The sequence below is a fragment of the Carassius auratus genome, chromosome 18, assembly GCF_003368295.1.
Source record: "Carassius auratus strain Wakin chromosome 18, ASM336829v1, whole genome shotgun sequence".
NCBI lineage: Eukaryota > Metazoa > Chordata > Actinopteri > Cypriniformes > Cyprinidae > Carassius > Carassius auratus.
Window position 1 is genome coordinate 23469550 of NC_039260.1, and position 25765 is coordinate 23495314.

Consider the following 25765-nt stretch of genomic DNA (forward strand, 5'->3'; position numbering starts at 1 on the left):
ATTTACCCAGTAGACTAAACAAGCATGCAGTATATTTATTTACATTTACATATATCCATATAGATATATTGTTTTCTCAATAACACGCGTCATACAACAGCCAACGTGACAGCTGTTTGGCAAAGTTCAAATGTCAACTGATTCGTTTTTTTGTTTTTCTTACGGTAAAATTAAAATATAGGTGAATCACAAACGCAATTGCTTCAGATGAAAATCTGCTAAAGAAACACACCACGCAAGCAACTTTGTAATTTTATTGCGCACACGTCCTCATTAACAAACTCTCGTGTAGAAGTCGTGAAAGTGCGGCAGCTGAAACCTCCTCGCGTTCCCATCCCGCGGTGATGACGTATCTGTGAACAGTCAACAGACACACACACAAACACGGTCGGTCCGGACCGGACCGGAGCTACACCGGACAATATCTTCTCTTTTCCTGCTGTCTGTACGGTTCGGCGATCTGTTTAACATCGTTGACACGAGGCGGCCGGGATTGAGTGTCCACACGGAGCGGACGAGGCCGTTTATGTCGGTTTCTGTGGATGAGAGCGACGCCTGTTTTTATTCGTGTTCACTGCGACACGGAGAGAGACCGAGCAGAAGTCCTCCTATTAACATCTCAAACACACGACTGGAGCCTTAAACATGCTGTTTCACCTCAGTTCAATGACTTAAAGAGTCAGTTTGAGCACTTTAGTCGTCTCGCTGTAGGAGGCCAGTGGAGGAAGACTAATCTTCATCATCATAATCTTCGTCGTCATCATCATCATCATCCCACGCCTGTTGTTTATAGTCTAATGTTTCAGATGTATATACATCTGTCAGTGTTTAACTCATTCTTGAACACGATGAGAGGAAAGTAATGGAGCTTAGTGTTGTCAGCATGATGTACATGTGAGATATTTCTCTTTTAATGTGGATAAAACTGAAACTGATCGACTTTGAAAGATGCTGTAGGTGTTTACATGTTTGTTAGGAGCACAGGCTTGCTAAAGAGAAGACTTGAGACATAGACTAGAGTCAGGTGTCTTGTGCAATCCTTTAAATCAATACTACATATGAATGAAGCGAGGTGCATGAATACGGTAAGGACCTCCATTTAAAGCTACAATGTGAACTTTTAGTATTCAATGCACTTGTTAAGGAGATATTGAACTGTTTCTCCCCGGGTTTGAGAGGATTGGACTGTATTGTAGGTGATCGAGGGAACTCGTGTTGGTTTTGACAGACAGTGGCGTGTGCTCCAGCTCCCTGGAAATGAGAAAATGAATTGCGAGGGAGAAGCTGTAGATTTGTGCAATGTGTCTGCCGCAGACGAGATCCTTCCTCGTGACGGCCTCCTGGCGACGGATGGAGATCAGGAGATCCTGTCCAGCGTAAACGACGTCCATTCGAAAGACAACGGTTCCTCGGAGCTGAAAGCAGCACAGAGTAAAAACAACGGGTCTGTAGCCGTGTCGGCTGACCCTGTTAACGGCTCTGCTGGAGATCTGCAGCAGAACACCAGCGAGTCTGAGGATCCACCGGCGAGCAGGTGCTCCGCTGGAGACGGTGAGACGGATATCGGTGTGGATTTGAGTCTGGACGAAAATGGCGTTCTGGAGTCCGAGCCAACGGCTCCGACTCAAAGTGCGGAGAGTGCCTCTCTCTGTGAGAACTCGCTAACATCAGAAACTGTGAGAGAACTGCAGCCTCCAGAAGATCATCTTGAAGATGTGGCTTCAGAAACCGTCTCAGCGGCTGAGCCACCAAGCAGTGCATCTGGTAGTAAACACGGGTCCAAAAGAGTGACCTTTCCGTCAGACGAAGACATCATCTCGGGTGCGGTTGAGCCGAAGGACCCTTGGAGACACGGTAAGATCTTTACAGCTCTTCTTGCATCACTTCTGAACCATCTGAGCTCATCTCCTGTGGTTCGCATTGTTTGTGTAATTGTGCTCCAAGTCTTCAGTCCCTGCTTAGTTGAAGCCAAGGCTTTGAACGTGGCTTCTGTTACGCTCGGAGTGATTCAGGACTTTTCCTGAAAGCCTCCCGTGATCTGAGTGTCATTTGATCCGTGCGTCCTCGAGGGTCATTCATTCGGCTGTATAACAACTGCGATCCGTGTGAGCCTGCGATGGAGAAACCTCCCGAACTCTTCCTGACGGTGGCTGATGTGTAAAGCACATTCAGAGACATCAGCATCCTGCCGGACGAGAGCCGGTTCATTTCCTGGAAAACCGAGAGATCCAGTACCGCACGTTTTTCTGCTCGATTAGCTGTTGAGCTGTTTTGGAGCCAGCAAAACTATAGCAGCGTGTTCTGTGTTTTCTAGGCCAAAGGTGTTCGAGGTGTGTCTCCTTTTAGCCTGCAGGGAACCTCCTCTGCGTACATCGCACTGGTCAAGGTGTCGCCCGTCGCTTGTGTCTGCGGAAGTCTTAAAAGGGAAACAATGACGCTGTTGAGACACAATAAACACAGTGTTTTGTCTGACAGCTGCTGTTTGTTTACTTAGAAGCGCCACATTATAAAGGCACTTGGAAAATGCAACGTTTAAAAGTATTTGTCCATTGTTTCCAGTCACCTACAAACGCAGTTTAGTCACCTTTTAAAAGCCCCAGGGAGGGGCTTCAGAGAACCAGCCGTTTGCACCAAAACAGAAATGTAAATAAAATGTAAAATATGTGAAAATAATGCATTAAAAAACATGTTACGCAACCCATAAACACAATCAAGCCTTTGAAAAAAAAAAAAAAAAAGCTTATTAACCACCCCTTTAAATATGAATATATTCTACATTAAACAATTAAATATTGTGAACAATAAACAGTAGTTTTACAGTTTACATGTTTAAAACATTTTTAACATTTAAAGTTGCATAAATAAAACATAATGAATTGTGAACGAACTTAATCAATGAATGTGCATTTACATTATTCTGTAAAAAACAAAACAACTGCATTAACTAAATGATACCTGTGTTATGCAGTGTCTGAAAGATCATTAGTAATGTTTATTAGTTCAAAGTATTATCAGTTTACTTCAGTTTATGCATTATGTTATCCTCTTCGTGGAAAAGTGAGCTTTGAATTGCACAGTTGATGCATATTTTAAAGGATCCAGGTCCAGCTATCCCAGGCTGTTTGTGCTAATGGCCTAATGTTTAAGTATCTGATTAGTAAGCACAAAGGTTGCTGGTTCATTTCCAAGTAATGTTGTCCCTGGAGTTCCAGCGATCCTTATCCAGCTCCGCCATCATTGTGCCTTCGAGCAGGGCACAGTGTGTTAGGTCGCTCCAGCACGACAAATACTGTGGATTGCAATAGTTTAGTTAAATTACTGCTCTGAATTTTAAAGAAACTTAAACATGTAGTCCACACTCTCTCTGCAGGCACCAAGTTGCATGTGCATTTTTCTCACAGCTTTTCATTTCTTAAACTTGCTTTCCAATACTCTTTTGTCATTAATGATGATTGGGAGGGAAGCTTTTTCCACAGGTGTTGGCTGCTCTTATTTCACAGTCACACATTGTTCTGTTGTTATTTAGGTTATGAGGAAGTCGTTTAAGTCACCTGCCTGTACTGTACGCACTATAATTTCCGTATATTCTGAGGCTGAACTTCCCACTTTTGTAGCTCGGTTTCCTACACCATTTCCTCCGAGCCGGAGACTTGGTCTCAGGGAAACACTGCAGTGTTTGTGTAAATGACTTCATGAGAGAGCCACTGGATCAGATTGGAAACCGAGCTGTTGTTCTCTGTTACTCGGTGACTGGTGACTTACTACAATAATAATAAAAAAAAGTATATATAAAGAATATTTGTAATTCATATTTAACAAATAATTTAAATTTCAGAAACTAAATTCTTTTTTTTTTTCACTTGTATAAAAGTTTGGGGACAAGTTTTTTGTGTCTTATGTTCATCAAGGCTACATTTGCTTGATTAAAAGTGCAGTAAATCCGTAATATAGTGATTGCAACTTCAGTTTGAATATTTTGTAAAATGTCATTAATTCCTTTGATGCAAAGCTGAATTTTCACATGATCCTGTTTTTTTGTTGTTTCGCATTTTATTATTGTTTTGCATCGTATGCCAAAAAAACGCTAAAGAAATCATGGGTTAAATACAACCCAGTGCTGGGTAAAATATGGACAAGCCCAGCCACTGGGTTGTTTTGACCCAGTGCTTAAGTTACGTGTTTAACCCAGCTTTCTGGGTCTGTCCATATTTTACCCAGAACTCGGTTGCATTTATCCCAGAATTTTTTGAAGTGTATAGACAAGTGTTTATGAATTTATGAACTTTTTTGCAAATGTATTTTTGCCATTGCCATAAATTTATATGACAGAACGTTTCTTGGCAGCATTTCTATATAGCTGATAATTTTTGTCAATCCGTTTACCAATGTACATCCTTGGATGTTTCTAGACATTCCCGAGACTTCTTTAGGACCGATATCACTCATGTCTGATTGATCATTAACAGGATTCCTGATTCCTGTTTCTTCAGACAAAAAAAAAAAAAACATGCCACATGACACACCTATAGTTTTACCAATTTTACTATTTTATTTTTCCCCTTCTATTTGTTATTTATAGAATTGATTTAGTTTTTATTTAAAGGGTTAGTTCACCCAGAAATGAAAATTACCGTGTTTTACTCGCCATCCTATATATGACTTTCTTCTTTCAGACGAATTCAAACAAAAACGTACACTTCTCTCTCACTTCATGTTACTGTGGTACGCAAAAATGGTTCCAGTGGATGACGTTGGTGTTGCGTGATTAGTGACGAACGCAGAGAGAGAACAAAATAAAACAAAAAATTAGTATTTGTAGCGAAACATGTTGGAGGATTTCGATATAAGCCAGGAGGAGACTTGTTTTCCTTAAGGAAAAGGGAACTTTTTTAGCATTACTTCGAGGCGAGTGCATCACGTCATCCGCCAGAAGAGCTTCGGCATACAACAATCAGCAGAAAATATGGATATTTTCTTACAAAAACGCATGGGTCTGATAAAGGAGGCCTTTATTTATGCACGAGACTTGTGAAGCATGTTTTATTTTGGATGCGTGTGCTTTATTTACCGTGTCTTGGACTGTTGAACAGAAACACCCACCCACTACAGTAATAGAGCTTAGAAGAGCCAGGACAACTGTAAATATAACTCTGATTGGATTGGTGTGAATGAAGGAAGTCATATACACAGAAGGGCTTGAGGGTGAGTAAAACACAGGTGAACTGAATTTGCTGCATCTCTCTTATTGTTCTATAACACGATGTTAAAGAGGCTTTTTAACTCCTCTGGTGGTTTCATTCAGGTATTTTTGATGTGTGTTAGCTAGGGAAAGGGCATGGCTAGCGTGGGTGTGTTTTCTCTCTCTGTGACCGTGGCACTGCTGTGTGAATGACTTTGAGGTCCTCTAGCATGAGGTGGTGTGAAGATCTATTTTGGAGCGTATCGCTCAGATGTTACTGCCCCGTGGCGTCCCTGAGAGCTCACTCATGTTTGAGGCCCCTCCTGATATAACGGGGGGTTAGGGATATGCCTTCGTTCCCCAAAAGTATATCTATTGTTAATGATATTTATTGCAGAAATACTTTGTAGAACTCATGGTGAAAAGTTGGAAAGTACTTTGGAGGCAATGGTGTACTAAAAACTGAAAAGTCTTTCCTTTTCTCACATTTTCAGAAGTTTGCATTTTCAGTCCCCTTTCCATTTCCATTGAGAACATTTAATATCTGTGGAACCTTCCTTTGCACAAAAAGTTCTTTGTAGTAGAAAAGGGTTCTTGAGACTAATACAGTGTCCTTCAATTTAATAATAAAACAAATGTTCTTTTAAGAACTAATTGGTTCTTATATGGTTTGACTGCAAAAACACTCATTTTGGGATCATTTCAGATAGCATATGAAAGTCTGTCTACCTTTAGTTGCGTTATTGTCTTATTTCTATTATGCTTTATGATTTGAGGCCAGCTAACAGGCTAATCAGACAGGTTGGTTTGCTCTTTTCAAACAAACAACCAAAAAAAAAAAAAAAGTGGCTGATCAGGTCACTGAGTTTAAAGCGTTTCCTCATCATGAATATGAACAAATCTCATCCATTTAGCAGCACAAACCAGTGGCCTTTCTTCATCATAAAAGCCTGAGTCTTGCTGACACTGCAACCTTACAGTAATAACAGAAATAGAAGATTGCTTTTCTTTTCTCACGCTTTGTTGGTCTGTGAGATATTGGGAGGCTTGCACAGGAGATTGTAATTCATGACACAATCTCATTTGGTCTGTGGTACTTCGGCTTTGGAAGAGATTTTAGCCGAGTCTGAGCTTTATTACAGCTCCAGTACTCCTCAAGAAATACTTGAGTATTTGTCCAGCTTTAGTCACTTTTATGTCAAGGGGTTAAACAGATATCAACATTTTTCATTTTTTTGCATTACGGTCACCTCATAACAGTCTTAGGAACTTAGGGATAAAGCCACCATCAGTTTTTTGTTATAGACAAAATTATTTATTATTATTATTATTTTTTTACTCAGTTCCTACCTTGGCACAACTAGAAAAACACATATTCATTATAAAAATATCTATTATAAGAGTGAGATATTTTAAGACTTTTTCAGGTCTAGAAATCCAACTTTTAAAATGAGCCCTTTTTAAAAAGTGTGGGAACCCTGTTTTATTTATTTTTTAAGGTTGAAGTTGTTGAGTGCGTGAATGAAACTAAAATATTTATTGACTTCTCTTTTTTGTGATTCATTTAAATCGTTGTGTCTTATTTTGAATCATTTTCTTTTATTTTGAGGCCTCCTGGTTGAGAGCCCTTGTCTTAGATTCAGTTTTTATATGAAAATGCGATAAATATTGAATGATAAAACGATTGGATGAAGTTAGATTTAATAAATTCTGACTTTTAGTTTCCTTCATTTGTCACAATCAACAATTTTGTTACTAATACAGATTTTAATGTTGTTGTTCATCAAGGATTGTGTCAGTGAAGCGCTTGCTTGAGATGGATTATAAGACATGTGATGTGTGAAGAAAACAAACCGCTGTTTTAATTTCATTTTCACTGTGAGTGTGTGAGTAGTGCCTAGGGCTTGTGAGGTGCGTTTGGTCTCGTGCCTTGAGCTGAGAGGAGATGAACACGGTGATGTCTGGGCTTGTTTGATGGAGAATGAGGACAGCGTGCAAGCGTTTGCATCTGTACCCCGAGGGGCTCGATTCTGTCTGCTGGCAGCACCTCGCGTCAGTTGCCAACATTTAGTTTTTTTTTTACACGTTATCCTCATCAAACGGTGAAATCCAGAAGCTTCCAGTATCTTTGCTCTGAGGAAGACCAGGCCTTGCTGTACTTTACAGTTTGAAGTTTGTGCAATCACACTCCTAGAATCTGTTTAAACTGATGCACTTTTATATAAACTTGTATAATGTTTAAATGTAAAGTTTCTTAACTGAGCACCTGGAGTATGGAATGAATTTCAAAATGTGTCTTTAGAAACTGGACTGTTGGAGAATTGACATAGTGCCATTTTAAATGTAAAACAGTTCCAATATTTTCAGAATCGGTGGTTTTTGTGCCTCTTTGTTGTTCTGATTACGATGTGGAGAATTGTGTTGGTGTTAGATGCATTAACTTTGTATTGATAGGTTTTTTAATAATTGTATGTGGCTCGAGCTGGATTGAAATGGCCTCTGGCTTTGTTACCTTACTTATTAATTTTCTACAAACATAAATACATTATGCAGTTAATATTCAGTTGCTTCAGGGCGGGCGAGTAGACTCTTCCTGTGAATTTCAGGGATGTATTTCACAGTAAAGTGGCACAGTTCATTTACACTCTTTAACCGCTGGCTTCAGAAGATGATTTTTGTGCTCTGAATTATCATCAAGGTGTGTTTTACCATTGAGTTTTGGTGGAAATGTGCATCAACACACCTGCACTTTAATGCCTTTACAGTTTACAAGCTCTTTTATTTCACTGATGTTAGCTGCTCTGACATCCGCTGTATACATTCAGGTATGTATTTGATTTAAATCAGATGGAGATAGTTTACATAGAGATGTACGAAGAAGGGAGCTTTCTGAACTGTGTATGCTGACAACTGCTTCAGTTATTAAAGTTCATTGAGTTAGTGTATTGTTTTATCTGCCACTGATGAAATTGATCTGCTTTGCAATTAGGTGAAGGTGACTGGAGAAAATATTGTCTAAAGGGTTCATATGATGCATTTTCAAGTTTTTCATTCTCTTTGGAGACTCACAAGATCTTGGTGCATAAAAAAGATGTGTAAAGTGGACGCTGTTCAAATTTGCCGTGCCACAGAGCGCCATCTGCATAGTTTTAATTAGGGCTGTGACGGTGGCCGATTTTTACCACTGCGGTAGTCATGGGCCAACAAACACCGGCGGCGGTGTTGAAAAAATAAATAAATATATATATATATATATATATATATATATGTGTGTGTGTGTCAAAATTTGCTAGTTATTGAAGGCTATATATATATATATATATATATATATATATATATATATATATATATATATATATATATATATATATATATATAATTATTATTATTATAATATATATATATATTTTTTTTTTTTTCAGGTTAACGTAAAAAAAACTAAACTCTGGAAGCACTGTTGATATAAATGCCAATTTATAGTGTTTTTAATTAATAAGCTTAAGTTCTTCTTTTATATTCGTTTCTTATTTATATGGTTTTATCTTATTTTAACTTTGTATCATTTATTTAGGCCTATTTTATTTTCTTATTCGTTTTAAAAACACTCTAATATTGATTGGCTAAGCAGTAAACGTTCTATGGTTCTTATTTGTTTGGGTCCACAGTTTGCCGATTTCAGTTTTTTTTTTTCAGCCTATTCATGGTCATGGTGGTATTTTTATTCGTTATTTGTAATAAAAGGTCTGTATTTAATATCAGTGAGCTTTTTTTTTTCATTCAAGCAATTGACGCCGGATTGCCAATTGACACTAATTCGAAAGTGAATGTATAACGTGCACGCATTTAAAAACTAGGATAAGAGGACACCAGGGCTTGAACTGATGGTAAAACTAAGGACATTAATAACTCTCTTTACATTTATTTTGAAAGATGAAGTTTATGATTATGGAAAGGGGCATTACATTTCTGATGAGTGCTTGCGGTGTTCGGCCAATCACAATGCACCGAGTCAGTTGGCCAATCAGAGCAGACGGGGGATAGAGGACCTTCAATAATGTACAGTATTTGGAAAATAATGTGTTTTTTGAACATTAAGGCATGTCAACAAATTATGTTACACTACTAATACACAAAATAATGATCTTTAAAAAAAGCATTATATGACCCCTTTTTTGTGTTTGAATGCTGCTTTATGATTTTGAGTAGTCCAGGTTTATTTTCTCTGTTGTTTACAGACTCTTTGAACTGATTTGTTTCTCAACAGCCTTATGACTTATAAAGTGTTTCAACATGAAATACATTCCTTTGAAAAGTGACTTTTTTCCCCTCACACAATAAAGTCTGTTAATTAGAACTAATGTTTGTTTGTAATTTTTCTAAGAAAAACACTGAGAAAGTACAGACACTTAAAAAGTACTTTTAAAACAAAGTAAAAATACTTCACTACTGTCCGTCTCTCCAAATCTATTTATCAGTTCAAATCTTTTTTTTTTCACTTGTCTTTCTCAAAATATTTATTCCTGACATTCTGAGGGAAAAATATGTAAAATAAATATACTAAACATAAGACAATATCAATAAGTAGCATGCATGTCCATTATTGTGATATAATATTTTATGCCACGTCTAAAATATAGCTGAATTTAATTGCAGCATGTGCTTATTTATTTATTTATTTTTTTTACTATATTTCAGTTAAATAGTGATATTAAATCTGGCATACGTCACCTTTATATTGGCTTTCAGGCCTCCCTGCTGGCTTCAGCATTGGCATCAAAAAGCACATAGAAGGGACTGCTAACCAAAATAGTTTGATTAGAAATATTTAATTTTGTGTTTATTTCGTGAATGGAATGACACACGTTTGAGTGAAAGATGATGACAGAAGTTTCAGTTTGTATGAATTATGTTTCATGTTTGTGCATGTTTTTCTAGGAATGTGTGCTGCAGTACTGCTCTCGGTGTCGTGATCGAAGTGTAATGAGTTTTAATCTGAAGGAGCAGTCTTTAGTTTAGACGTCTGGCCAGCTCAGCAGCACACTTTAGTAAGTGTTCTCCACTGATGCTTTTGGAAAGACACCATTCAGAGGAATGCAGACCTCAGGTTTCCCCAAAAGACTGTGTGCTGACGGACAGATCGTCATTGATTCACCCCGCTCTCATGATCTTAGTGCATGTAGCAATAGGGAAGGAGATACTGCGTGGTGGTTAATGTTTATCACGGTAACGTTTTCAAATGTACCACGCTGAAATCTCACCAATGTGCAGGTCTATTTATCTCAGTTGATCTGGAACCTGGAAGTGGTAGACACGTGCACGTGCTTTTGGATGTTTTTTTCAGGTTATGAAACCTACACAGATTGCGTGTCCAAATAGCTGTGCCAATTTGGTAAAAATGCGAAGGCTGCACTGCTTTTCTCTTCTTTGTAGACATTTCATGACATGGACTTCATGATCTCATCTAATGCTCAATGCCAGCGCTGGCACTGCTGAAGGAGCCAGCTGTCACGTAGTCAACATGTGAAAAGAGATGGCATTTATCTGTGTGCATTTGGAAATATTAAGCGGTGTTTGGTATTGTTTTCCCATTTTGGGAAGTCTCTCTCTCTCTCTCTCTCTCTGTCTTTCTCTCTCAGAGAATGTTTACCCACGCTGAGACTAAAAAGCGAATGCTTTTCCAAGGACATGTTGTACACAGAGTACATGGAGCATGTTCAGTACTCTGCCTCGTCTGACACGGCCCTCATGTTCATAATACACGTGCATTTAGGCTGGAAATCTGTATGGTCAGCATATTTTACACCTTTAAAAAATTACCCATACCTTACACTTTAACCCACACTTAGATCTGCCCATACCACTACCACCAAATCTAGTCCCTAACATCACCCGTATCCCACCTCAACCACAGCAGAAGTGTTTTGCAACACAATATAAACACAATAAGTACATTGTACAAATAGTACATAGTAGTTAAGGCCACATAATAAAAAGTGGGACCACTAAATCAAACATATGACTGTGCAAAATCAAGAAAGGAAAGAGAATTTGCCCAAATTGGCTCAACTAATCGTGGGACATTTTGCACTAATAATAGAAGACCGCAGAAGAAACCAGTTTGAAATCAATAATTTGTGCAGTTAAATAAACGTTGCTGGAATAACACACCCCAAATTAACTCTATACCATGTCCACTTTCACTGAGTTGGGGACCTCTGTACTGAAAAACGCTCATTACGTTACTGATAAAACCACAGAATTGAACTGTTAAATATTGACCACTTTCACTAAGAGCAATGTTCACCAGTAATGATTATTTCCTGTGATAATCTACAAGGTTAGTTGTACTAAGTGCACTCAAAAGGCCTCAGTTTTGGTCTTGAGGGAGTGTGTTTTATCAGCTGCTGTGACTGGTTGATGGAGCTCAATCTGATCAAGGGCCGTTCACACAGAATGTGTCTTTGTGTCTGAAAATGCCACACTCATCGCTCAGGAATGGTTTTTAAAAAAGGCCAAGGGTTCTGGAGACGCGCTTTTGAGACGTGATACAACACCGGAAATATTTACCTCCAGGCTTTTTTATTATTATTATTTATTTTTAAAGAAACAGTTTATGATCACTTGAAGAAATGTTGTATAATTCAGAGTATCCCATAAAGAGTGCCTCTTCCACCATATTGCCATAAAATAAACAATACCATGCCAGTTTACGGTCTATGCTTGCCCCGCCTTGGTTTTCTGATTGGTGCACTGTTTTGGGACTAATATTGACAAAAGTTTGACACTAAGTCTTAAAAAACGTGGCGTTTGTGTGAAACGCTGTAAAATACGTGAGCAAAAGGGTCATGTTGCGTAGTGCATTTACATAGAACAACAATAGATAAGTAGAGCAAGTTTTTGGTACTGTTCTGTAACAAAAAAGTGCAATCTTACAACTGTAAAGTTGCATCAACGTCTGAATGAAACTACAACAGTGTTAGTAGCCTAGTGAGAAGGAGGTGTTGGGGGAATCACCTTTTTTACTCTATTTCATCAAACTGCAGTTTTCGCAAGTTCTCGCAATATAATTTGGCTTCACTGTCATGTAACAAATCGGGAAACTGCTTTGCGCGTTCTTTTGCGCTTATTTTTGTGGGCAAATAAGAATGATTTGCGCGCTTCAAGTTTCACCGCGGGGTTTGCAGATGATGTTCACATCATGTAATTACGTCACTTCATAAGGTTCCCAGGCAATAGGGGAAAATGGCAATTTACTTGTGTGAAGGAAACGCAACATTTTTCAACTTTCTGCTAATATATATGTGAGTTTTTTTTTGCAACGAAAATACAGGGATTATGAAATCATGCTAGCCTTTCTGAAATCGGCAATTTATGCGGCAAAAGAGTGGCATATTTGAAAAAAATGCGACCCCGCATAAATATGCGGCCTTTGGCTGATTATGCATTAAATCAAGCGATCGCATAATTGCGTTTTTCTGGAGGGACTGATTTGTGAGTAAACCGTGCTTGATCATCACAGTTTGCAAACTTTCAATTAACCTAAATCTTTTGGAATTTAACTTTAGCACTTTGTGCCGCATTAGTGTTAGTGTTGTAATTCTTGGGCTTTGTTTTGGTATTGCTTACATATTAGACACTGCAGATGTAGACCGGATTAAAGAAGTTTTGCTGATTCGCCAGAAGGTGTTCCAGGTCTTCGCTCTCGGAGAATGAGCCATTGGAAATCTTTTAAAGCAGACTTTAGTTTAATTAGATTGCCTGAGGAGAAGATGAAAGACTCATGATGCACTCTTAGCTGAATGGTTCAGTCGTTCATGTATTGGTTTATATTTATAGCCAGTTTGGTGGTCGTGATTGGTCTGCAGCTTCTTAGATGATAGCAAGTGTGAAATGCTTGAACGGCATCCAGTCATCTAATTATCATAGAGTCATCTACTCTAATCAGCAATACTCTGCTGTGTTTCTGTGTTTATATGGACAAAAGATGTGCAAAAAAACAAGCAGAATCCACGTTTGCCTTTTTTACAATAATTAAAGATTTAAAATGTGCTAATATTGCACTGTTTTGATAGCCTTGCGGTCAGTATAGCTACGTCAATGTAAACATAACACAGCTTTATTCCTGAAGTCTGCATGGAATCAAATTAAATAAATTATATTCAGTCTTTCAAGTCATGTCATCTATGAATTAGTAAATATTTTTAGTGAATTAAATATCTGCAAAGATCACCAGAAGAGACGTGGAAGATGTGATGTAACTAATTTTGAAGTACAAATATTGAAGAATGATTAAAGCTCTGAAACACAAGCTTTACACTTCCTTGTCAACCCTCAGGCCTGCAGAGCTCACGCTTGTGATTGTGTTTACAGTAAACATGCTTCTCGTTTGTGTATACACACGGAGAGACAAGTCATAATGAAATTACTGCTAATCAACAGCATGCACAGCTGCTTTACATTAACATTAGAGTCAAAACCACCCACAATATTTTTTTTTTGCAAGATGTAATTGTTTGTAGCTCACAGTGTGAAATTAACAAAAAAGAAATGCAAATAATTGCTTTAGTATCATTATTTTTTATTATTATTGTATTGGTATAAATGTTATAAATATTTTCATAATTAAAGGTGTATTTAAGTAGTGATTTGAGTTGGAATAATTATCGTTATTACTACTTCTAATCCAAATTTTCATTATGCATATGTATTTACATTAATAATAAGAGATTAATAAACAATTAAACATTGGTTCCACATTTTGTTATTGGATTTGTAGCAGTCATACAAATAAAATTGCATAGAATTACTTGAAATGATCTGTAATAATAATAAAATGTTATGAAATATAGATATGTAAGCAATGCTTTTTTGCACTTAAACAGTCAGCATGCAGTAATACATCATGCATTAGTTCTGAATTGCTTTTGGTGCTTCCTTTGCTTTAAGATTTCCGTTGCCTATTTTTATATTATGGTTAATATGTTTGAATAACAAATGACACTGTAGTATCACTGCAATGCAAATGCAAGTGAAATGCTCGTGTTGTAGAGCATAGTATTTTAGTTTAGCCTTAAACCATCTTCCACACTGTGTGTGTGTGTGTGTGTGTGTGTGTTCATGTGCTACACAGACCCTACAGAGAGCGCTCAAGAATCATAGTGTACACGCATTTCTCTCAGTCTCCTCAAAGACTCACTCGCTTACATTGTTCAAACTCTTCTGTGTCCAGACTCTGTCACAAACCTGCCTATGAAAGCTGTGTTTTAAGGCATCGTAGGAGCGATTGCTTTTCCAAACACAGTATGAGACGAGCTGTATTCAGAACTGCATCCAATCAACTGTTGCATATGCTGTGCAGTGTGTCTCTGTATGACCTTTGACCTTGTCGTTGTGCGGTTTTGTCTCTGCAGCCCAGAATGTGACGGTGGAGGAGATTCTGAATGCCTACAGACAAGCATGCCAGAAGCTCAACTGCAAACCAATCCCTAAAGTGTTCAAACAGATCCAGGTAACACACATTTATTCACTCAGTCTCTCACTTCAGCAAAACATCATGGGGATTCTTCAAACGTTCATTTTGATATGCGACAGCAGGTAAATGTTTCAGCTGTGTCCAGCTTGGACAGTTTGACAATATTGATTCCTCTATGTAAATCCGTCTTCATTTTAATGACCTGAGGTCTTTGTCTCTACTGGTTTTCAGTAATGCGTGAACAAAACTTAGAAGCTTTGCACTTTGCTACTTTTTATACGAAAGTCTGGGCTCTAAAATTCTATTTTGTAACAAAATTCAAACAACAATCCATGTCATTTCGAAATGCATTTTCCTCAAGAAATGTACCTAAATATATGCACTATGCTACATATTTAGGGCTCAAGCCCAAAGGGCGAGAGGCCTATTGTTTTCCTTAGGATTATTTTTTATTATTATTATTATTATTATTATTTTTTTTTTCCAACGTCTCGGGGGCTTTTGGGGCCCTTAACGTGCTTAAAAAGTCTTGAAAATTGGCACACAGATTGGAACCTGCGGCCATTAGGGCCGGGCAGAGACTGATACACGGGCGTGGCACAGGGGCTCTACAGCGCCCCCTGGAATATGGAGGGCCATATATCATACATTCTTGCTCGTAGACGTATGAAACTCGGTACACATATAAATCTCATCAATCCAAACAACTTTTGTATTGCATATCATAGGCTCCGCCCAACAGGAAGTTGGCTATTTAGGGTTTAGTATTCAAATTTTTCGTCAAAGTTGTGGGGGCTTTTGGGGTCCTTAACATACTCAAAAACTCTTGAAAATTTGCGCACACTTTGGAATCTGTGGCCTTTAGGAGCCTGCAGAGGCTGGGACCCGGGCGTGGCACAGGGGCTCTACGGCGCCCCCTGGAACACAGTCAGAAATGTTGATGTATAGCTCACACATACTTGCACATTTTCATATGAAACTCAGTACACATATAGATCTCATCGTGCCGAACAACTTTTGTATTGCATGTCATAGGCTCCGCCCATCAGGAAGTCAGCTATTTAGAGTTATGTAAAAAGCGCATGCTCTGGAATTTGAAATACTTGTCATAGGTTTTTTTCTCGATTGCCGCCAAACTTGGTCAACATGATCTCAAGACACTGGGGATGAAAAATTGCCAGGGGATTTTTGATATCTCGAACGGTTTGCTCGTGGCGAGGCGTTGAAATTATGGCGAGAAATGAGAAACAGGAAGTGTCTAATACCGTCCACATACATTTCCTGATTTTAATCAAACTTCATCAGATTATTCGTTGTATGATGTCGATCGCATATATGTGACTATTAGGAGTCAAAGTTATAGCGCCACCAACTGGCAGAAGGAAGTGTGTCATTTTCAAAATGATTTGAATTCAGCATCTTATTATTACTCGATTTGCTTCAAACTTCATCAGAATAATGTTAAAACACAGCTGATATAAATCTGCAAGGGGGATATTGATATCTAAAAAATTGTTGGCGTGGCAACATGTCAAACTGGAATACTTCTCAGGTGATTTTGAGGCAAATAACATACTTAGAATTTCACAAAACTCTGAACACACATCAGTATTTCTGATAGGAACTTAAATTGTGAATGGATTTTGGATAGCTTGAATGGTTTTGCCGTGGTGATTTTTTTAAATGACCTTACAAAGGGAATCATTATTGTATTTTTAAATTGCAGCTTCCAAACACGTCAAATAATTTTTTCATACAGATGAAAAAGTCATTCTGAGGAAATATGCATAGTTTCACGACTTTACAACACTGTATGGATAACAGAAAATTAAAAAACTGTCAGACATCTCATCTCACTCTGTCCCTCTGTTTGAGTATATGTGCTTCAGACTTCCATCGTCTGAGAGAAATAGCGCCCCTACAGGTTCAATTCCCGGACTTTTACTTTCACTTTTAAATCGGTTAAAAATACAAACAAATACTTAGATTTAATTCACACTGACAAGCTAAACCAACATATCTGATTATTACCGGTTCAGGGCTCATGGATAAATTATTTCTGGCCAGAGATACGTGAGAAATAGGAGAGATGAATCACCGCTGTGATCACGAGCGTCTGGAGTAAAGAGCTCAGAGAAAACGAATTTATTCCTGTTTTAAAGCTTTTAAAAATAAATTATTACAGCGATATCACACAATCAACCAATTAGAACACACCAAGAGCTAAAATAAGATGTTTTTGAACTGTTTGTGTGAAAATGAAATATTTGCAGCTGCCTATCTGAAATCACCGCCTCCGATCAGCGCGTACAGTGTCGAGCTCAAAACAAACGAATTTATTCTTGTTTAAGAGCTTTTTTAAATAAAATATTACCACAAATGCACACAATAAACCCATTGTAACACAACAAGAGCTAAATGCAGGTGTTTGTGACCCGTTTAAGTGTGCAAGACTATTTGAAAGCGCGACTGGCAGAATAACATATCTCTCGAGCTGCAGGATTCTGGCTTTCGTCGTACGAACGAACACATCACGGACAAGATTATTTCAAAATACATAATAGCTTGGCGACTATAAACGAAAACAGCCACGTGAACATAAACTGGATCTACTGGATTTGAATATTAAAGTGACCACATTTACCACTTGTTTCTGTCTTCAATTTTAATCTATATAAAAAAGGAAATTCATTCGACTTGGCTGCTTTTTTAATGTGTGCGTATTTATTTATTTATCTTTTTATACATTTTGTATAATTTCATAGTTTGTGTATTACAATTATAAAAACAAAAATAAAATTAGCCACTCACATAGAAATAGCTTAGGCCTTAACCTTTTTCTGACAGTTTTAGGGATTTTTAAAAATCCTAAAAAAACCTTATTTGTGCTGCAAATAATAATTTCAAACTCATTTGATACTGACCTATGACATCCTGTGACATTATATTTATTTTAATTTACATAATCTCATGGATGTAACAGTAAATCTGTTCAGCTCACAGATCAATACTAAGCTGTAATACAAGCAGAACTTTCACAAATGCTTATGAGTCATTTAAGGATTTGATTACACTGTAAAATAATGTCTAATTTGTTAACATTAGCAAATGCATTGATAACACTTTATAATAACTGCACTCATTAGTAAATAGTCAGTTCATGCTTTATAAAGCCTTGTCCCAATATCAATAGTCAGTAGTAAGCAGTTTATAAATACAGCTATAAATAGCTTGTCCTTGGTTTATAAGCACATTTATTAAAAAGGAGAGTAAGTTATCTTCCTATGAAAAATAAAAGATAAAAATAAACAAACAACAACACAGATTGATACAGAACTCAGAAATTTTATTGTGGATTTATGATAAAGCCTGCAAATGAATTCATACTCCTACTCATACTACTCCATACTCCTTTTTCAACATTATGCCTATATACTGAGATGTTAAATTGTGAATGGGTTTAGGATAGCTTAAATGGTGTTGCCATAGAGATTTATTAAAGTAACATAAAAAAATACAATAGTTATTTTACTATATCTTTACAATTTTTCATTCTAAATCTTCATAATTTTTTATATAAGTAGAAGTCCTCATTTGAAGGAAGCACAGTAAGTTTCATAGCTTTATCACTTTCAAGAGCCAGCATAAAATGTAAACTATCATAACTTATAAATCAAGCTTGCAATTCTTAGTACCTATAATGGCCACCAGAGGGAGCTATAGGATTACTTTTAAATAATTATTGTAGAAACGAGTATGATTTAAATCATTTATAGAAATCTTTCAAAAAAAAAAATGAATTGTATATATTTTACTGATAAAATGACCCTCACTTAATTAGAATAACAAGCTGAAGTATTTTGATCTGTATATTAAGAATAATTCTGTATAGGCTTTATGGACAGATAACTTTTTGAGTGACTCTTGAAGGTTCAGCACCACATCCTCGTTTACCACTGTTTAAAGAATTAATCTTACAGAATAGGTGTGAATGAATTTTGGATAGCTTGAATGGTTTTGCCGTGATGATTTTTTGAAATAATAGTAAAAAAGGAACCAGTAAATGTCTTTTTATTTTTTTTTAAAGTGCAGCTTCTAAACACTTAAAAAAAAAAATGTACACATAGAAGACCAGTCATTCTGAGGCATATTTCCTCAGAATGACTGGTCTCATGACCATAGTTTCATGACTATACAACACTGTATGGATGATAGAAAATTAAAAAAAACTATCATACATCTGATGTCACTCAGTCCCACTGTCACTGTGGGTAATGTGTGTGTGTGTGTGTGTGTGTGTGTTAAGTGAATTAGGTGTGAAACTATCAGGGTGCATTTAGTCTCCAGCGCCAACATTTTACAGAACTGCCACTTTCCTGGAGTCTCAGAATTACTCGGTGTCAGGCTCTGAGAGACTTAACATTCCAAAATATGATTTAATTAGAATACCATGAAGTATTGTGAAATACTATATATTAAGTCTTTATATATAGGCTTTATGAACAGATTAGAGTGACTCGTGAAGGACCAGCACCACCTCCTCTTGTCCGATGGTTTGAGGAATATATCTTCCAGAATCCAGGATTAAGATTTAGGAGCTCATTTTTATTCCACCTCCTTTCCTGAAAAGTCTGTCTTGCAGAATTGACTAAAAATTAATCTTCACATTAATTACTAATTATTTTGCAATTCTTTTTGTCAGTTCTTCTTGACCTGCTTTTTTCTTCTTCTTTTCTGACCTCATGACCCAGTCAGTATTTTTTGTACAATGGTCAAGTCTTAACTTATCCATTTCTGTATTGCATTTGTGTTTGATATTTATCATGGGTATTTCATAATTTTCGACCTTACAGTTTGAGTTAAAAGTCTATTTTAGCGCATTTCATCTGTAAAAGAAAACATGCCTAATAATTCTGCACACATGAATATAAGGAGTTTTCTCTTCCAGCTTTCCTGGACTATTGTATAGCACTCATAAATGATTAAATAAAAAATAATGGTAGTTATTAAGATTTATATGGTTAGGAATTGGTAAAATGTGCTTGGAAAAAAATCACAATAAAACAATGTTTTAATGTTTAAGTTTGGAATATTAACTGACGTGAATGAATGCTATATAAATATTGTTCATGTTAACATAATGTTTATGAATGGAATCTTATTGTAAAGTGTTACTAAAGTTATACATATATATTGTTCTGTGAATGTGATTTTAAAGTCTAGATGATTCGGATTAACCCTTTAACTGCCATATCCTTTAAAACCTCACTGCCAGAGGGATATTGTGAATGCATGTGCCCGCTGGGCACAGTTTACCTGATGCCACCGGGGTGGCGATGGCACTGGTGGCTTGAGCCCGCCATCGCTGCTTGCAGCTATATTCATTATATTTGTACTTTTAAATGTATTAATGTGCATTTGAATAAATATACTATAGCTTTTATTTCAGACGCTTTGTGTTTCAACGAATCGTAGTGGAAATATAATTATATTGCAATTGAATGTAATCTAATAATAATAGTTAAAAAGTGCAATTTAAGTGTTAAGATACAACTCTGTTTTTATTTGAGTGTTGATTATCATTTTAGTTAATTATTTGAAAAATACTTTAGTTTGAGTTAAGTAAAATCGTTTCAGTGTTTAAGTCAAAATTTCAATGCTTCACTATTCAAGACCTTGAAATTCTGCTTGAGGTCGTAAAGTGTTAAATTCACACTCACTGAAGAAAAGGGAAGCCTGATGGCGCACATTAGTAACCTGTGTTGTATCCTCCTTTGGCCTGTTGCGCTGGATTACATCTGTGCTCGGTTCACAAACGTATAACCTCACAAATCCTCTGTACAGTCACATGCCTCCTGCATCACGCTCACTGAAAGCCTCTTATACACACAGCGCTGTAAACATACCATACTGAGTCAACAAACGGTCAGGGCTTCCTGTCCTGATGACACACACACACACACATTCAGAGTCAAATTCTCAAACGTCAGGGATTTACCTAAAGCATTTTATTGGTTTGGTTAGAGCCCAACATGAACGTGCCTGTTTTCTGTCAGTGAACGTTTAACTACATGACTTCCTAAAACAAATATAGCAATTGTGTGCTCTAGTTACTAATGTTATGATTTTCAAAGGGTCAAATTGGTCACATACACAGAAGCACAAAGCACAGTTACATAAGAGTCTTAATGGCTCCGCACCAAACATCAGAAAGAGGGAGGGGGAAAAATACCTTTGATGTCTGTGATGATTCATTGTAACTTTTACAGTTATAATGGAACCGTAGTAGCAACCAAACTTTTACTACATATTGTGACATATATCAAAAGTGAACCAGTTTATTAAAAATAAATAAATGTAGGGTGGATATTTTGATATTGTAGATGATCAATAAGTTTTAAATAATGAGTGAATGCACAAAAGATTAAATGTTATTGCTACATTTACCTTTAATTGAATATATTTAATTATGTCTAAGCATATATATATATATATGGTTTTGTAGACTTTTCCAGTCTGTATTGGATTCAGTGTGCAGCTAAACAACTTCTTGTTCATATTAGATTCATTATAACATCATGAAATCTGAGAATCATTGGTATCAACTCTAATTGAAATCAGTTGATTTAATTCACTTTCTTTGAACTTATAACTCATTGGCTGCTCAAAAATAGTCAAAATTTATGAAACCTACATATTCAAACAACCTAAATAGTAATCTGCAAATAATAATTAAAGTAATAATAATAATAATAATTTTACTTTGATAACTTTCACATTGAGGTCGAAAAGATTTTATCAATTTTTTTTTATGTTCATGAAAGTGTGAAAATAAGTCTGTTACATTGCATAGAGCAGTGGTTTTCAACATGTGGTCCGCAAAATCGTCATAAAATCACAATTTGAGTGTGTGCGATTTCTAAATCGCTATATAGCACATTTTTCCATGGCCCTGACCTCCCGTAGTATGCTGTCCAATGATCCAATCAGAATGCATTCACGCGGTAAAAGTCTAGAAATAAAAACGTGTGAAAATAATTAATATATAACACATGAGCATAAAGAGAATTGTGAGTGCACAGGACGATGTTTAAGTGAGAGGAGACACATTTTAAGTGCGCACACTCTCTCCGCACAGAGCAGTGTGTATTTGAGCAAGTACGTCTGGTTTTGTGACAGAGCAAAGGAAATTTGTGTTTGGACAGAGAGATTCGCACTCGTGCATTATTTTAATGTGCTTTCGCGTCATATGTATGCGCTCTCGCTGCTGACCGCATACACATACTGTATACACACTGAAAACACCTGAGGCACCGCTACAATTAATGAGCTCTTTGTTAATGATTTTTTTGTTGTTGCCATAAGTCTATACATTTTGTTACATCTTTACCATAGTGATAATTTTGACTTATGTCTGTTCTAGAGACGTTACAACTTTTTGATAAAGCTCTAATTGGGTTTCTTTTAGAAATGTTTCAAATTAATCCTGAAAGCATTTATGACTGTAAAGCATATCCGTGTGTGTCACAATCGCAAAATGGATCAAAGAAATCACGATATCATCACGTTTTTTTTTTTTTTTTGTCCATATTGCACACCCCTAGTTCATTCAATAATACAGTTAGCAATCTAGCTTCTGAGTACTAAGTTAATAACCCAACAATACTGGGGTCAGTTAATTTTTTTGAAGTGGGCCGCACAAACGTGTGTGGTGAAAAAGGTTGGGAACCTAAAAATGGACCTAAACGCAAAATCTGTTACTTTTTTTAATGGTTATATATCTTCAAAACCTCAAAAGTATCCATATTTTGTTATGACTTGCTCAAAAAATGCATTTTGTAGGAAGAAAGTATTTCATCCATGTCCAAAGACCACAATGCATTATAAGAGAGTTAATGATAGACAGGGTTCAATTTTCATTTCATGTCGACTTAAAGAAAACCCATGACAGATTTGAGGTGAGGTGAGGCAGGCGTTATAATGAGACAGGAGTGAAGCAGATCAGTTTCTCCCGTCACTGAAAACAGACCGACAGAAAGAAATCATTATGGCCTGATGTTAGCACAGAGATGCCAGCTAACTCCCACAATCCCTCTCCAACCAGCACTTGCTGCCGCTCTCCTCCCCTCTTTCCCTCCGCTCATGTCCCGCTCTTTTCTGTTTCCCATCTGTTACTTTCCAATCTTTCTCTGAAAGTGTAGATTTTTTTTTTGTGTAATGTGTTTTTGTGCGGTGTGTGTAACCTGTAGCTGTCCAGAAAGGCATCATCAGTCTGTTAAACCCTTCCAAGGGCATGATGGTAAATTTCCACTGGGAGTCCCCAGGGCAGAAAATAGCCGGTCATTACTCTGTGTGTATGTGTGTGTGTGTGTGTGTGTGTGTGTGTGTGTGTGTGTGTGTGTGTGTACGTATGTATGTGTTTTTCCACCACCTCAGTCTGTGCTTGTGTTCCTCTCTCCTAATTGCTTAGTCACTCTTGGAAAAATGACTTCACAAACAGGCCTGTAAAAGAAATGCACTGGAAAGGAAGAGAGTTACTTAGATTAATGCTCCTTTTATGTCCATTTACTCTGCGCAGATTATATTATATTATAATGTTATATGCTATTATGGATTATGTAAATGCAATGAAAGGAATGTTTATGTGTTTATATAATACACATTAAGAGTGTTTGTGTTTTATCCCAGTACAGCTCCCACTTCCAAATGGCGCAGCAAGAATAATCATTTTTAAAACATTACTTAAATGACAGTGTTTTAGGATAATTTTATTTTGGGATTTGTTATATATCTGGTTCTCAGTTATAAGGTAAAACCTGTTATTTGCAGCCAATTAAATCCTATTATACAGATTTTTTACTTTTAGTCTAAATCAAGGGCCAGATTTATGACAATCTTTTTTAAGAAAGAAGCCAAGCAGTTTTTAAGATAATGCTAAGAATGTTTCCGAGTGCTATTCTTTCTTTAAAAAGTAAAAAAAATAAAACTGACTTAACTGACAATCAGTTAAGATGTTTGACACAAAGTAACCAACTGCAGTTTGTTTTTATATAAAACCAATTAAAAGCATGTAACATCAACAAATAAAATTTATTTCATAATATCACAGTAGCATGTAAAAAAGCTTTCTGAGAATTTGTGAGAACTTTATATATATATATATATATATATATATATATATAATTATTTTAGTAAACATTGAATAAGCATTTAACCCTTGTGCTAGGCTGAAAATCCTTTACCTAATTTGGTGCTCCTGGTCAAAAATGACCAGCATTTCTGAAAAATCTCTCATTCTGCTATATTATCACCAACTCTTCTACTGTTTTTTTCTTCAACTTGCTTTCCTTCAATCAGCAAAGGCATTTTGGTGTTTAATTTTGCCACTGATTGATCATAGGCCTCATTGATCTGAGCTCATGAGTGAATAAAGCATGATCTGTGGATCATCTTGTTAATGTTCACTCAAAATCTGCAGTGCACGAGCTCAGATCAATGAAACCTATGTTTCAAAAATAAATGCAAAACCTGTGCTAGTTGAAAGAAAAAAAATTGATGAAAAGATTAAAGACAACATTTGATGATGATATAGCATAATAAGAAATGTGTCAGCAGTTTTACAAGCATGTCATTAACTTTTCAGGGGGAAATCCTTTCTGGGTCAAAATGAGAGGAATGCAACATGAGGGTTAATATACAGGTGCGTCTCAATAAATTAGACTGTTGTGGAAAAGTTCATTTATTTCAGTAATTCAGCTCAAATTGTGAAACTCGTGGATTCAATTCAGACGTAGTTTAAATTCTGAAGTAGTTTAAGTCTTTGGTTCTTTTAATTGATAAAACAAAAACCCACCACTTCTCAACATCAATCTCAACAAATTATAATATTTCATAAGACCAATAAAAAATATAAAAAAAAGTGAATTGTTGGCCTTCTGGAAAGTATTTTAATGTACTGTACATGTACTCAATACTTGGCAGAGGCTCCTTTTGCTTTAATTCTTGTCTCAGTTCAGCGTGGCGTGGAGGTGATCAGTTTGTGGCACTGCTGAGGTGGTCTGAAGTTCAGGTTTTTTTGACAGTGGTCTTCAGCTCATCTGCATTGTTTGGTCTCTTGTTTCTGATCTTCCTCTTGACAGTAGCTCATAGATTCTCTCTGGGGTTCAGGTCTGGTGAGTTTGCTGACCAGTCAAGATCACCAACACCATGGTCATTTAACCAACTTTTAATGCTTTTGGCAGTGTGAGCAGGTGCAAAACCCTGCTGGAAAATGAAATCAGCATCTTTAAAAAGCTGGTCAGCTGAAGGAAGCATGAAGTGCTCCAAGATTTCTTGGTAAATGGCTGCAGTGACTCTGGTTTTCAAAAGACAGAATGGACCTACACCAGCAGATGACATTACAACCCCAAATCATCACAGACTGTGGAAACTTAACACTGGACTTCAAGCAGCTTGGGCTAGGAGCTTCTCCAGCCTTCCTCCAGACTCTAGGACCTTGGTTTCCAAATGAAATACAAAACTTGCTCTCATTCCTCATTACGCCACTGGGCAACAGTCGAGTTCTTCTTCTGTGGTCATCTGTGGTTCAGGAGTGGCTTAACAAGAGGAATATAACAACTGTAGGCAGTTGTGAGGGGGCTCTTGATGCCTTGACCCCAGCCTCAGTCCATTCCTTGTGAAGTTCACTCAAATTCTTGAATCCAGTTTGTTTGATGATCCTCATAATGCTGCGGTCCTCTCGGTTGGTTGTGCATCTTTTTCTTCCACACTTTTTCCTTCCACTCAACTTTCTGTTAACATGCTTTGATACAGCACTCTGTGAACAGCCAGCTTATTGGCAATGAATGTTTGTGGATGACTGTCAGATCAGCAGTCTTCCCCATGATTGTGTAGCCTAGTGAACCAAACTGAGAGACCATTTTGAAGGCTCAGGAAACCTTTGCAGGTGTTTTGATTAGCTGATTGACATGTCACCATTTTCTAATTTGTTGACATAGTTAATTGGTGGGTTTTTGTTAAATGTGAGCCAAAATCATTACAATTAAAATAACCAAAGACTTAAACTACTTAAGTCTGTGTGCACTGAATTTAATACACGAGTTTTCACAATTTGA

The 25765-nt window shown here is 36.8% G+C and overlaps 1 protein-coding gene across 1 annotated transcript in view; it reads left to right on the forward strand.

Annotated features, from left to right (window-relative positions):
- The first annotated feature begins 319 nt into the window (after positions 1-319).
- Positions 320-25765, forward strand: part of LOC113118706 (protein phosphatase 1 regulatory subunit 37-like) — a 40328-nt gene continuing 14882 nt past the window's right edge. Inside the window, exons 1-2 of the mRNA XM_026288095.1 lie at positions 320-1854; positions 14590-14687. Of these exons, the coding sequence (XP_026143880.1) occupies positions 1266-1854; positions 14590-14687 (687 nt within the window). The 5' untranslated portion in view covers positions 320-1265. The remainder of the gene's footprint in view (positions 1855-14589; positions 14688-25765) is intronic.